We start from the raw sequence: 13542 nt of genomic DNA on the forward strand, positions 1-13542 counted from the left end.
AATTGAATCCTTCTCAAACATATAAAAACATAGCCTTTGTAACCAGTAACAAATTTGCAAATATTTTTATATGGTACATAATAATCCAATGGGACATAATAAGCCAAATTTGCAAAAGAGACTATGTTTTAATTTAAAATATTCACTGACTTGTATACATGTGCAGCTCCAAAATGGACAAGCACAAAAGGCAAAGGCAGTTTGCATCCTTCCGTACCTGTACGTAAGCTTTAATTTTGCATGTGTACATGTAAGTTCTAAATTAATACATACAGAGAAACTGATTAGGTGAGAGTATCTCTTTTAAAAAATCATGTATCAGTGTTTTGTGCACTCTAAAAATATAGAGAGCTAAAAGAGTTATAGTTTCTGTGTTAGGTCAGACGTTTCAAGAACTGGAATATTTCTACTCCATTTTAGGATAAGCAATCTTCTACAGTCTTATTAGGAGAAGTGGTATATCTTAGTGTCAGTGCTTGTCTTGCTTAGCTGTCATCTCACATTCCCTAGGGGCTTGTATATCCTGTATGACTCAGATGTGCACAGCAGCACCAGGGATTTGGATGCTCAATTCCAATTATTGTTGCTGCAGATCTAACCCCGTTGTTGAGGGATGTTAGTTCTTTCTGTGGGTTTGCTGTCTCCTGGCTCTGTGGTTTATGTTCCATACCTTTCAGTATTTCCAGTGCTCCTGAAAAGGCCTTTTGCCATTGGTGCATTTTATAATCCTCTACAGAAAGCCCTTAACTGGATATGGGAAATCTATTTCTAACAAACATGTTACACATATATGTACTTCAAAAGCCTACTGGAGAAAAGCAAGCAGGAGAGGTAACAGAGCAACAATATAGATGATTTGGGTAACACAACTCACCAGAGACCTCAGGACAGAAACTTCTGAGCAAGCTGACACGATGTCCAACTTAGAATAAACTATTTGGACTATTTTGGCCCCTGGAGCACAGTAGAATTCCCTGAACTATAAATTCTCATTTGGTCTTCTCCTTCTCAGGGATGCAACTTCCTTGTGATGCCTCCACCAACACCAGAAAATAAAACAGTGCCAAGATAAAGGCTTAATTACTGTCCCTCCATCTTCCCTATTTAACTGTTTTCAGTTTAAGCATAAGAGAATTTAAGCATGGGTGCAAGCCACACAGTCTTAATCAGCCTCCAAACCAGAGAACATAACCTGGCTCCTTTTATTCACTACTACACACAGGGCCAGCACAGACAAAGATTAAAATCTCACTCTGTGACATTTAACCATCTTTACAAGGCACGCTTAGGACAGCTCGTAAGAAGGGCTGCTGCTCTGTAATGATTTCTTAGTTAATAATACATTTACGTATGTGTGTCTGCATGTGTATGTGTTTATATATATACACAAAATGTTTATGCCAATGGACGGAACAGCTACAGCATCATTTTCTACCTTATTTAACAAGGCAATCCAGTACAGAGAGCAAGTTTCAAGCCTTTGACTTACGACTCCTCTTGTTTTTAATATGGTTTTAACTGTCAACGCTAGCAAGTCATAAATATGAGAATATTGTAATAAGGACTACCACAAACACCCACTTCTATGTTATTTTATTTTTGTTCCGTATTTAAAGTATCCACACATCTTCACACGTTTCCTTCCTCCTCACTGTCAGACACTGGGGCTCTCAGTTATGCAGGTAAAAAGGATTGACACTTTCTAAACTGTAATGGTTTCTCGTTCTGTCTTGTTGAAAGAATTCTGGGGACTAACTGGAGTCATCATTTGGGAAAAAGGTCCCTGGTGATTATACTGAGATGACCTTCCATGTTTTGCTATGTATCTGCTGTCACAAAAAGACAGAGAAAAAAGACTTTCAAAACGTGACTGCATATTGCTAAACATTCCTTCTTCTTCCCTCTCACTGCATTCTTCATAAACCGTTATACCCATTGGCCTCAGGGAATATTAATAATTTGCAATATTCCATAGTATTAAAATCAGCCCCCTTAAGAACAATGGTGGCAAATCTTCCTAAGAGTTTTAAATCTTACTTTCTGAATGTATGTAACATGCTGAAAGACAGATCCCTACAGCAGCTCTAAGAAAGGTATGTTCTGCCTCTTGCCTCTCTTCAGCCTTTTTTGGACACACACAGCTGCTTCACAACTAACCTGCACACTGTGGAGAGCTGCCATGAACGTGCTGAATGCATTCAAGCACATAAGGCCCTGTGGTGCCTGCAGGGCTAACTCTGGTCATGCTGGAGGTTTGGCTTTCAAGCCTAGAAAAAACACTTTGCTGGCACCATGACATGCTTGCTTTAGATGCCCAGTCCTCCTGGTACAGAATATGGGGATGGGGATTAGAGAATATGCCAGGGACTGTCTGGGAGGGAACAATTTATGCTAGACTTCTGGTATTCTAATCTTTTACAGGAAGAGGCACTATGAATAATCTTATACCTACAACCTAAGTTGGTGTAGCCCCTCTGCTGCAAAACGCCTAAGCAAAAGCAAAGCTGACACAGAATTGACCACAGAGTCTTATGTTCACTCACTCTCCAAACCAAAAATTTTTTCTTCTGACGTACAGATCCCTTTTGAAATCTCCAAAGCAACTTGAGAAAAGGTACAATCCGTCTCTCTAAAATCAAACTAAATCCAGCACTATCTTATATTAACTATGGTAAGGCAAACACATTTCCATACAACTCATGGTGCAGATGGATTTGTGTTTTCTAAGTAGCAACGGACAGTTCATTTAAACACAAAAGAAAACACAAAACAACACATAAAACATTTCTTCCTATTGAAAAGCTAAACAATGCTGCCAAAGTTTAATTACACTAAAGGACTTTGACATCTAATTTTCTGACTTCAGCTTGGGATTACCTAGAAATAAAAATACAATAAAAATACATCAGTAAAGCTTGACATACAAAAATACTATTCATATTTGATGAAGAAACCATATTTCTTCTGTTCTATATCCTATACAATCCTGTTGAGTTCAGAATGCTTAAAACAGGCATAAAGGATTTTGCCCCACATACTGTGGAAGCTCCATGTGACAGAAATACAGTGCAGAAGTGGTTGCATGCGGCCTGGTCTATCTGATATTGCTGATACTTTTGACAGGAACATTTATTAGACCATGTTAGCAGTAGACAAGCGACTCCCTCTGATACCCATAATTGTCTTTAGGAGACTGACCGTATATTGTAGACATGTCAAATAAAACAGCTATAAAAACATCCACCACATGCAATCACTTGCTACTTTCTGAGGAATTATTACAGTCATGGCTTGAGAGTGATCACAGAGAGAATAAAAGGGGTCACCATTTTAAAAACAGTAAGAATGAGGTCATGTCCTACATGAAAAGCACGTGGAGGTGAACTGGGGTAATTTGACCCCAAATTCCAGGAACAACCTCTCTTCTCTTCACCTCTCCACTACAGTCTAGCTTGACCTGTGACCACTAAAATCAGCAGCAGCACTTTTATCATTTATTTTACAAAGGGAAGGAATCAAATGTTAAACATCTCTCTTTTATGGGCATCACTAACTAATGCTGGGGGGAGATTGTCAGCATCCCTAATCGTTTTACATAGCAGTTTCATAGAGGGCTACGATCTGCCATCTTAAGGAGTCAGTGAACACTTATTCCACAAGTAGCCCCAGAGAAAGTAAAACAAGACTCCTACAATTTTGCAACTAGCGGTTCTACCCCCAGGGGAGTGTACCACTCGGCTCAGAAAAAGGGTGGTAAAACCTTGTCTGCAATGTTGGGGTATGATTATGCTTGCTATCTGTTTCCTACACACCCTTCTTCAAAAATGTCAGGGGATTCCATCCTGGTTCTGGAAAGCCACCATTAGCACAGAATGTTAATTCTGCAATCATTCTTGCTATCCACTAAAGCTAAGAAAATTCATCCACTATGAACTACACCCACAGTAACACCTGTGGAAAGTAAAAGGAAGTATCAGATGTGTTTTCCTTTCTTAGATCACAGTGGCACCTTTTTGCTCTTGAAATCTGGTCTCTGTCTGAAGTCTGTCAATGATCTTTGCTAAGGTGCATTTGCCTTTGTATTTGTCTGTGACATTTACAAGCAAGTTAGTCTTGCATCAGGCTGCTCCAAGTTCAGCTTTATTAGCCGATAGACACTCAGGACTCTCTTGTGTCTTTTCATTCCCTGTCAACAGCAAACTGTTACTACAGGTGACTGCCTATTTTCTAAGTACAACCACAAAAGAAAAAGAGCAGAGGTGAATGGATGGAGGGCAGCAGAAATGTAAGCCAGTGCCTTTTGCACAACGATGAAACACTTGACAAGGTGAATTCTTTAAAAGCCAGGCAGCTCCCTAAAGCTCCTCAAGCCTTTTCTGGATACTTTTCATTGGCAGTGCTGAAAAAGAAGTGTGATGTGTTGTGAACAGAATCCTAAGGACAATTAAACAGTTTAATGGAAGATAAATTTCTCAGGAAAATGTGGAAACTTGGTATAGTGTCACCATGTCCTAGATCATTATGGATAACAAGAAATCAGAATCTAAAGCACATAATCATAAAGAAGAGAGGGGTAACAAATAGTTATTAAGCTATTCTGAAGCTACTGGGTGAAAGGCTAGGTTGGTCCTTTGCCAATGTAAGAAGCTCTTTGCACTAAGAAAAGGAAAAGGGTTTTTCACCTGTTCTGAAGTGTAACCAGCAAGAGTTAGACACCTAAATATTTATACTGGCCTATAGTTTTAATAAGCCTTGTATGGAAGAGCAAGAGAGAATAAAGATTATTAATTCACTTCACGAGGTAGCCACAATAGTCATGTGGGGCTATGATGATTTCATAGTCACAGGGTCCTGGGCTTCATTGGTGTGGGGGCATGGCATGATTTTGCCTCTCACTGCCTTCTAAGTAAACCCACCCATTTTTAACAACTATTTTTGTATAGCAAATACCTATTTCATAAATCTGCCAACAAAAATTTGGAACACACAGTTTGCTTTTGGGAATTTTTAACTTTGACGTTCATGAGCCTCTTTCAAAACACACACAGATCAATCAATCAAAAAAAAAATAGTCACTTAAGCCATGACTTAGTGACGGTAGCTAAAGAAAAAAAAATTCAGTGTAGAAGTAACCCACATTTAGAAATCATGATTTACCTCAGTGTTAAGGCACCTTCCCAATACATACCTTACAATGTTCCAGAAGAATTCAGGTTAGCATGACAATAATGCAGTGGGATCCAACCCCAGCAGTTCTGTATTTTTAAGCCAATAGAATGTCATTCTCAACATTTAATTGTTCTTTAACTAAATAAATGCAATTAGGATTTTCCCTGTAATCTTTCTGAACGAGCTGAGAAATATACCTCATACCTACCCATGCAGTCGTGCAATTATTGATGGGGTTGTTGATGGAAGATTAGAATTTGCCGGGTGGTTTGCTGACCAATGAACCTTGCCAGTGTATCCAGGGATATTTGGAGTGCTGAAGGAAAAAGTTAAAGGGGGGTGGGGGGTAGAGAAAGGGTAAATTAAATGACTATAGGCTTGAAATACAACTAACAGATCAGTTCTAAGATAGCTAGTGTTTATCAAAAATGAATGGGGTAAAAACTCTTCATAATATAATGAGTAGTCCTTAGAATGTATGAACTGGCATAGCTTAAGATCAGCGAAACAACTTTATGACAATCTAGCTGATGATGTGACTCAAAATCTTTGGTTAGACATAGCAAAAGTGAGTTCTTTAGTGACTTTTATTTTTTTTATTTTTCCCCCTGTTGTTTAGATTGAATATCTGTATGATATTCATGATTACAAGCAACATTTAATCTCAGAGGAAAAATGGGACCATGGGGTTCACACAGAGCACAAAAAGCAAGGAAATATTCTTTAAAAATGTAATAGAGATTTAGCTCATAATTAGGTTCCAGCTTCAAACATGGAATTTAGGTAGCAGGCTATGTCAACAGGTGTGGTTTCTCATGGCTTAAAACACAAATGATTTCCCAAATGATTCTAAAGTTCTCTAAATTTCCCCTAGAATTTATTAAGAATGTATTTACATGTATATGTAATATTATTAACACCGCTTAGAGACATTGACTTGAATACATTCTTGCTTGAATACACCAGTGGACTGAGACAGTATGTGCCACATCTTGGAAAACTAAAGCCTTTTATTAATTATGATGCTAAGTTTTAATGTGAAATTCAAAAAGAAAGTTCCTTAAAGAGACAGAGGAAACAATTCTACTTCTCTGAGGTAGCAAACAAGAAAATTTTGATAGCAATTGCTGCAAGATGAAGCAGAGAGAGACAAAATTGAAGAAAAGGAAAAAGAAGGTACTAACATGAATTCAGAGAGATAATCCATGAAGATTAAAAATAAAACAATGTAAACTCCCTATTTTTTGCAGCACAAAGTTATTCAAAGAGTATCATCACTACTGTTCTGTACTGACAGCTCAAAATAGGACACTGCTGAATTATACATATATCCAGACTGCCCATATACATGGAGGTAAAGAGCTAATGACAAGCTGTTTCATCTGCTGAATCAACTAAATCCTTGGGACTGTAAACCTTGCCTCCATTAGTCCTTTATGGGTCTTCAGATCTCATGAATGATAACATTGCCTCTTTTAAAATAATCCTCCTGGAAACTATGCTCAGGCACATGGAAAATAAGGAGGTGATTGGTGACAGCCAATATGGCTTCACTAAGGGCAAATTGTGCCTGACAAATCTGGTGGCATTCTATGACAGGGTTACAGCATTGGTGGATAAGGCAAAAGCAACTCGTGTCATTTACCTGGACTTGTGCGAAGCATTTGACACTGTCCCACATGACATCCTTGTCTCTAAACTGGAGAGGCGTGGATTTGACAGATGGACCCACTTGGTGGATAAGGAATTGGCTGGGTGGTCACACCCAAAGAGTCGCAGTCAATGGCTCAATGTCCAAGTGGAGACCAGTGACAAGTGGTGTTCCTCAGGGGCTGGTATTGGGACTGGCACTGTTTAACATCTTTCTTGGTGACATGGACAGTGGGATCAAGTGCACTCTGAGCAAGTTTGCTGATGACACCAAGCTGTGTGGTGTGATTGACACGCTGGAGGGAAGGGATGCCATCCAGAGGGACCTTGACAGGCTGGAGAGGGTGGGCCTGTGTGAACCGCACGAAGTTCAGCAAGGCCAAGTGCAAGGTCCTACACATGGCTCAGGGCAATCCCAAGCACAACTACAGGCTGGGCGGAGAATGGATTGAGAGCAGACCTGAGGAGAAGGACTTGGGGGTGTTGGTTGATGACAAGCTCAGCATAAGCCAGCAATGTGCGCTTACAGTCCAGAAAGCCAACCGTGTCCTGGGCTGCATCAAAAGAAGCGTGACCAGCAGGTCAAGGGAGGTGATTCTCCTCCTCTACTCTGCTCTCCTGAGACCCCACCTGGAGTACTGTGTTCAGCTCTGGGGCTCTCAACATAAGAAGGACATGGAGCTGTTGGAGCGAGTCCAGAGGAGGGCCACAAAGACAATCAGAGGACTGGAGCACCTCTCCTATGAAGACAGGCTGAGAGAGTTGGAGTTGTTCAGCCTGGAGAAGAGAAGGCTCCGGGGACACCTTATTGCAGCCTTCCAGTACCTGAAGGGGCCTACAGGAAATCTGGAGAGGGACTGTTTACAAGGGCAAGTAGTGATAGGACAAGGGGTAATGGCTTTAAACTAAAAGATGATAGATTTAGATTAGATATAAGGAAAAATTTCTTCACTGTGAGGGTGGTGAGATGCTGGAACAGGTTGCCGAGATAAGCTGTGGATGCCCCCTCCCTGGAAGTGTTCAAGGCCAGGTTGGATGAGGCTTTGGGCAACCTGGTCTAGTGGAGGGTGTCCCTGCCCATGGCAGGGGGGTTTGAACTAGATGATGTTTAATGTCCCTTCCAACCTAAACCATTCTATGATTCTGTGATTCTAATCTCTGAGGTGTTTTTTGGTTCCCCTGTACTCTGGGTAAAAATAAACAGTTCCTTTAGATATAAAGTGCATCGAGCTATTAGTTTCAGTACAGCTGATCAGCTACTTCTTAACAACTAAGTTCAGTACAGGATGCAAAATTTGATACACCTGTGAGATGTGGTTTATCAGAAAATTCTTTGATTTGTGTCTGGGAAACTTAGCTCTGAAATTGCTCACCAGAATAGCAGAGGTAAGGAGAAAATGCTGTATCTACCTACCACAGTTATAACAAAGGACTGTGGTTGAACTATACTTGCCACAGGAGCATGGCGGTATATGTTGTAATCTTTGTACCCATGGTTAGCAGAAAGACCATCTAGTTCTTTGTCTTATTTTGGAGTAGCCTTGCACTAACCCACACATTCATAGACTGCTACACTCCCTGGGCCATGCTCCAGTGCATGACTGTCCAGACAATTTGGCTTTGTAGAATCAGTATAGCAGTTTTGTAGCACTTGGGAAGCTGTTACCTACAGGGAATCGCTAAGTAGTTGGCTAAGCAAGTAACAAATCTGCTGTCTTGACAGCAGCCATGCAGGGGTAACAAGTAGGCCTGAAAATCTACTACAGCAGTAGAACATATTTTTAGAATTGGTCAAAATGTCTTGCAGACAAATTTGTTTTTTCATGTCCAAGTAGAAAATTGTTAGGTTACGTGCAGATTAGGTAACTCTGTAGAAAATTTCATCTGCATACACAGGGATCACGCTGAGGGACACAATGGACATTTGGTGAGTGTGAATATAAGCACATGCATTCAGCTAAACTTGAAAATGTGATATCACTTTGAAGGAATCAGTCAGACTGTCAACAGGGTTTTATTACCCTGGAGATGTGCTACATACCAAGATACATCTCTCACATGTAATAAAGAAATTCTAGTGACTTCCTTGAAATTGTATGAGTGTCACAGAGAAGATCACAAGAAGCCCCATATTAACTTGCAACATTTTATAAGCTTATTTGGAGTTAACTCACATAATAACTATACAACTGCAGAGATATTAGAATACATTATGCACTGATTGATAAAATCTTCTGACCTTTAAAACTTGCAAAACTAGAAGAAAAGAGAAAAGCATCATAAATGGCTAAACGTGACCCAAAAATCAAACCTGAGATATGACCCAAGATAAAGATTTGTTCGAGACTGTCTGTTAGAAAGGATTGACAGAAGTTGGTATATTCATAACATATGGGAAGGACATAGCTCTGAAAGAGAAGAACAATGGGCAGAGAGAAGCTAAAAGTACCAGGATAGTAAGAAAGCTTACACTACAGTAAAGCAGCTGCTCTCCTGGGAACCTGCAAAGAAGATGCAAAAATCTGCTGCGGTTATGTATGTGATAAAGCAGGAGAAACTGAGGTTAAAAAATACCCGTTTGTGTTTGGGTGGTTTGTTTTGGTTTTTTTTTTTTGGATCAAGCTGTCTAGCTCTTCTGTGTTTTCTCTGATGAGCTGCTAAACCAGATTGTTGCTGCTAAAGAAAACAACTAAGTGCCAGGCTACCACTGGGCAACATACAGAACTCTGTGGTTATGCTGTCGTCATCAAGCTTTCTTTCTGTAACCATGACATCTCTCTTGTTCGTACACTTCCTTGTTATCATGCTAGCAGCTCTTAGTCCCAACAGTAAGAAACATACAGTGTTGACAGTTGAATCTGTGCAAGTCCTCAGATTTTTCAAGTGGAATGTAGTGATTCTGAGTGCCTCTGCTTTGATGTGCCACTGTTCCATATGTCCATCTCAGGATGTCTCTGAAGATTTTTATTTCCTGGTAGTGTTCAGGAAAAACAGCGTGGATTTAATTTGGCTGGCAACCCATACTGGCATTTAGAGCTATCTGAGATGCCTTAAGGTATCTGAGATAACCCCCTATAGCACAGGATCCACAGGAGACCCATACTGTTCTGAAGCAGCAGCTGGAAGTGATGCTCTAGGGTGTCTCCAAAGCACTGGACGCCCAGGTTTGCTGTGTTAATTCCATGTCAGCTGTTTTAATGGGAGCAAAATCAAGATTCCCCCAAATAATTTGTAATTCTTGAAAACCTTGGATCTAGCACTTCAGCTTGAGTGACTGAGGTATCAGGTTTTTTTGTGCAAAAATCCTGTCTAGTGAAAGCAATCTGGTAGATTCTTACCTTGCACTAGATGTTCCTAACATCTTACTCTTTCTTAGAAACACTGTTGTATAAATCTCATAGAACTAAATCACCAGATTAAGTCATTAACTAGCTCTTCTGGTTACTGCAATTATAAAACAGGCCTCTCAGGTCTCATAGTACTTAAGACTCGCAACTGGCTTCCACCTCAAATCCCCTTCCAGGAAGACTGACATGTCACACATTTGTGGCCCTTCTTTTACTCCATGATCCTATTTGCCAAGCAGAATAACCTGCAGTAAAAATGCCTCAGATGTGATCCTATGTCAGGAAACTCAATGCATACAGCCTCTTGTGTTGGGAAAGAATGCACCTGAGAGAACTTCTGAAGTCAAAACAAGGTGCTCCATACAGAGCGAAGAAAGGGACCAACAGGATTTTTGAACAGAGCATTCTGGGTCGTGTTTCATACCCTTCTCCCTAGCCATCAAAGCAGGATAGGGAATGGGTATTTACAAATGGATTTGGAGTTTCTAAAAGGATCAAAACATCAAAAAGGTAATTCCTCAGAAATACTCTGCATCATGTTAAACTGGAACATTTTATTTCTACAATTTCAAACAGTTTTATTCTGCTTTCAACTTTTTCACATCTTCCCCTCTTTTTAGTAGGGGGTAATATTTTTCAGAAACAAGAAAGCATTTCAAGGCAGCAATAAAATCTCATTTGGAAAATGTCAAAGTAGGATATTTCAGCAAACCCCCCAAATGACTCAAACTGGAAAATCACTAGAAACGCATACATGGTGGACAAGCTGTCAGTTTCTGAAGAAAAGCTACATTGTGGGAAAGCTTAGGCAGCCCATGAAAATAACTATGCAAGGTGCAAGGCAGCAGAGGGTCCTGTCCCCAGCTAATTGTGGCCTGTGAGGTTTCTGTGGTAATTTGAAATGATAAGGGATGCATGCACACAGTCAGTTAGAAGCTGACTACACTGAAGAAATATGACTGAAGTCACTACAGATATACTGATGTGATAGTGGCATTTTGCCCAATGTGCTTGAGAAACTAAGAATAAAGGGTAGTTTCAGAGAATAGCTTTGTGCAAGAACTGCAGGACCTGAAACACTTAGGACTTTGTCTTCCTAGAAACTGTATGTATTAAGTTCCCATTTCAATCAACTGCTTCCAGAAATGGATTTTGGTCAGATCCTGTCCTCTTTCTGACACAGACAACCTCTGCAGCCTTGGACAAGTCACTTCAGCCCCCTCAGTCTTCCATCTGTCAAAAACGAGTACCATAATCTACTTTACCAGTGGTATAGCAATGCATTTGTTGAAGCTTCGAAAGTGCTGCTAAGTAAATAACACGTTGTTAGAATACATATGTATTGTGTAAGCACTGCCCTCTACTGAGTGTTATCAGAGCTGATGAATTATGATAGTGAGTTTTAAAATATTAATGACTGCCAGATTTTTACTTAATTCTGCAGGCAGAGGCTTTTAATGTGGAACAAGAAAACATAATCTCTGTCCTAACTCCTTTTGTCAAATTTTAAGAGGTAGGTTGCAGTAAGTACCACAGTGAGAAATCAGGAAGTTGCTGTGCTATAATACAAAAGACACACAAAAGAGAAAAGCACAAAGCAGATATAACGCTTGGTTGATATGAACTGTTGCTGGAATGCACTAAGTGTGCTACACTATTGCTACACTACATACTACTAACTCAGTGAGGGTGTAAGGGAATTCTAACAATGCCAAGGAAGAGAGTTATTTGTGTCTGTCAGACTGAGCTTTTACCAAAGCCCAGCCCATGAATGCTACAGAGGAAATCCCCATCACCAGCGTGGGAGGCTTTTTTTCCATTGACCCTTAAAACACCTGCAGAACTAAAATACCACATAGAGCATAACCCTGTTTCAGCAGCTGATTGGGGAAGAAGTCAACAAAGGAAAAAGCTGGTGAGTAGGGGTGGAGGAGAATTATACAAAATTACATGCCTATAAAGATGTTTAAGAAAAAGAGAACAGCAGATGATTATGTTGGGAATCCATATGATGCAGTAAAATCAGTTTCTGTATGGTTTTCAAAATTATTAGGTTCAAAATGCACTTCTGAATAAGAATGAGATTTTTTTCAAAGTAGTTGTTAATAACAAAAAAGAATGAATTGGGTCATTACTTATTTTCACTTAATAATAACATGGAGCTTCTCAAAAGTGCCCAGAGAATTTAGCAGTCTAAGCCTTCCTGGAAGTCACTGTAGCTGTGCTGCAAAGTTTCCTCCCCTGTGTAGCCCAGGGGAGCTGAAAGTACAGTTTCCTCAGAATCTGGACCATCCTCCTTTTCCTTGATACAAATTTGGTTGGAGCAGCAGTTCACAGAATCATAGAATGGCAGGAGTTGGAAGGGACCTCTGGAGATCATCTAGTCCAACCCCCCTGCTAGAGCAGGATCACCCAGAGCAGGTTGCACAGGATTGTGTCCAGGCCGGTTTTGAGTACCTCTAGAGAAGCAGACTCCACAACCTCTCTGGGCAGCCTGTTCCAGTGCTGAGTCACCCTCAGAGGAAAGACATTTTTCCTCATATTCAGGTGGAACTTTATATGTTCCAGTTTGCGCCTGTTGCCCTTTGTCCTGTCGCTGGGCACCACTGAGAAGAGTCTGGCCCCATTCTCTTGACACCTTCCCTTTAGATATTTATAAGCATTGATGAGATCCCCTCTCAGTCTTCTCTTCTGCAGGCTAAACAGACCCAGCTCTCTCAGCCTTTTCTCATACAAGAGATGCTCCAGTCCTCTAATCATCTTTGTAGCCCTCCACTGGGCTCTCTCCAGTAGTTCCCTGTCTTTCTTGAACTGAACACAGTCCAGAACTGAACACAGAACTCCAGATGTGGCCTCACCAGGGCAGAGTAGAGGGGGAGGATAACTTCCCTCGACCTGCTGGCCACGCTCTTCTTAATGCACCCCAGTTACACACAGGGGATCAGATTTTTAAAAGTGTTCAGCACCTAAAGTTTCATTGTGGTGTTTGTGGCCAGATTTTCACAGGAGCTTAGCAATCAACGTGCACCCAGAATGTGAGCTCTTTCAGAATTCTGGTTTTCATGTGTGGTTGCTGAGCTATTTTTGAAAGCCTGGCTGCCTGCACAAAACATACTCTTTAGCTCTCAGTTGCTTCCCTACCTAATATATGGTTAGTTATGTGACATATAAACCCAAATGCAGTATTAATCTTCCACAAATAAATAAATATTATAAGCTAATAATTAATAATCGATTCAGTAAGAAACAAAAAATAACCAAGGAAAACAGACATAATCAATTCAGACTCCAAAGTCTTCTCAAACTAATCACAGAGGCCTCAGATCTGCAATATATATGAAAAGATACTTAATTCTATCCCTGTTCAGGAAATCTT

The 13542-nt window shown here is 40.3% G+C and overlaps 1 protein-coding gene across 1 annotated transcript in view; it reads right to left on the reverse strand.

Moving 5' to 3' along the window:
• Nucleotides 1-1215: 1215 nt before the first annotated feature.
• The window catches only part of SPATA48 (spermatogenesis associated 48), a 28195-nt gene continuing 15868 nt past the window's right edge, over nt 1216-13542 (reverse strand). The window contains 2 exon segments of the mRNA XM_054816900.1: nt 1216-1826; nt 5378-5485. Coding sequence (XP_054672875.1) covers nt 1703-1826; nt 5378-5485 — 232 coding nt within the window. The 3' untranslated portion in view covers nt 1216-1702.

Source organism: Grus americana, chromosome 2 (assembly GCF_028858705.1).
Source record: "Grus americana isolate bGruAme1 chromosome 2, bGruAme1.mat, whole genome shotgun sequence".
Lineage (NCBI taxonomy): Eukaryota > Metazoa > Chordata > Aves > Gruiformes > Gruidae > Grus > Grus americana.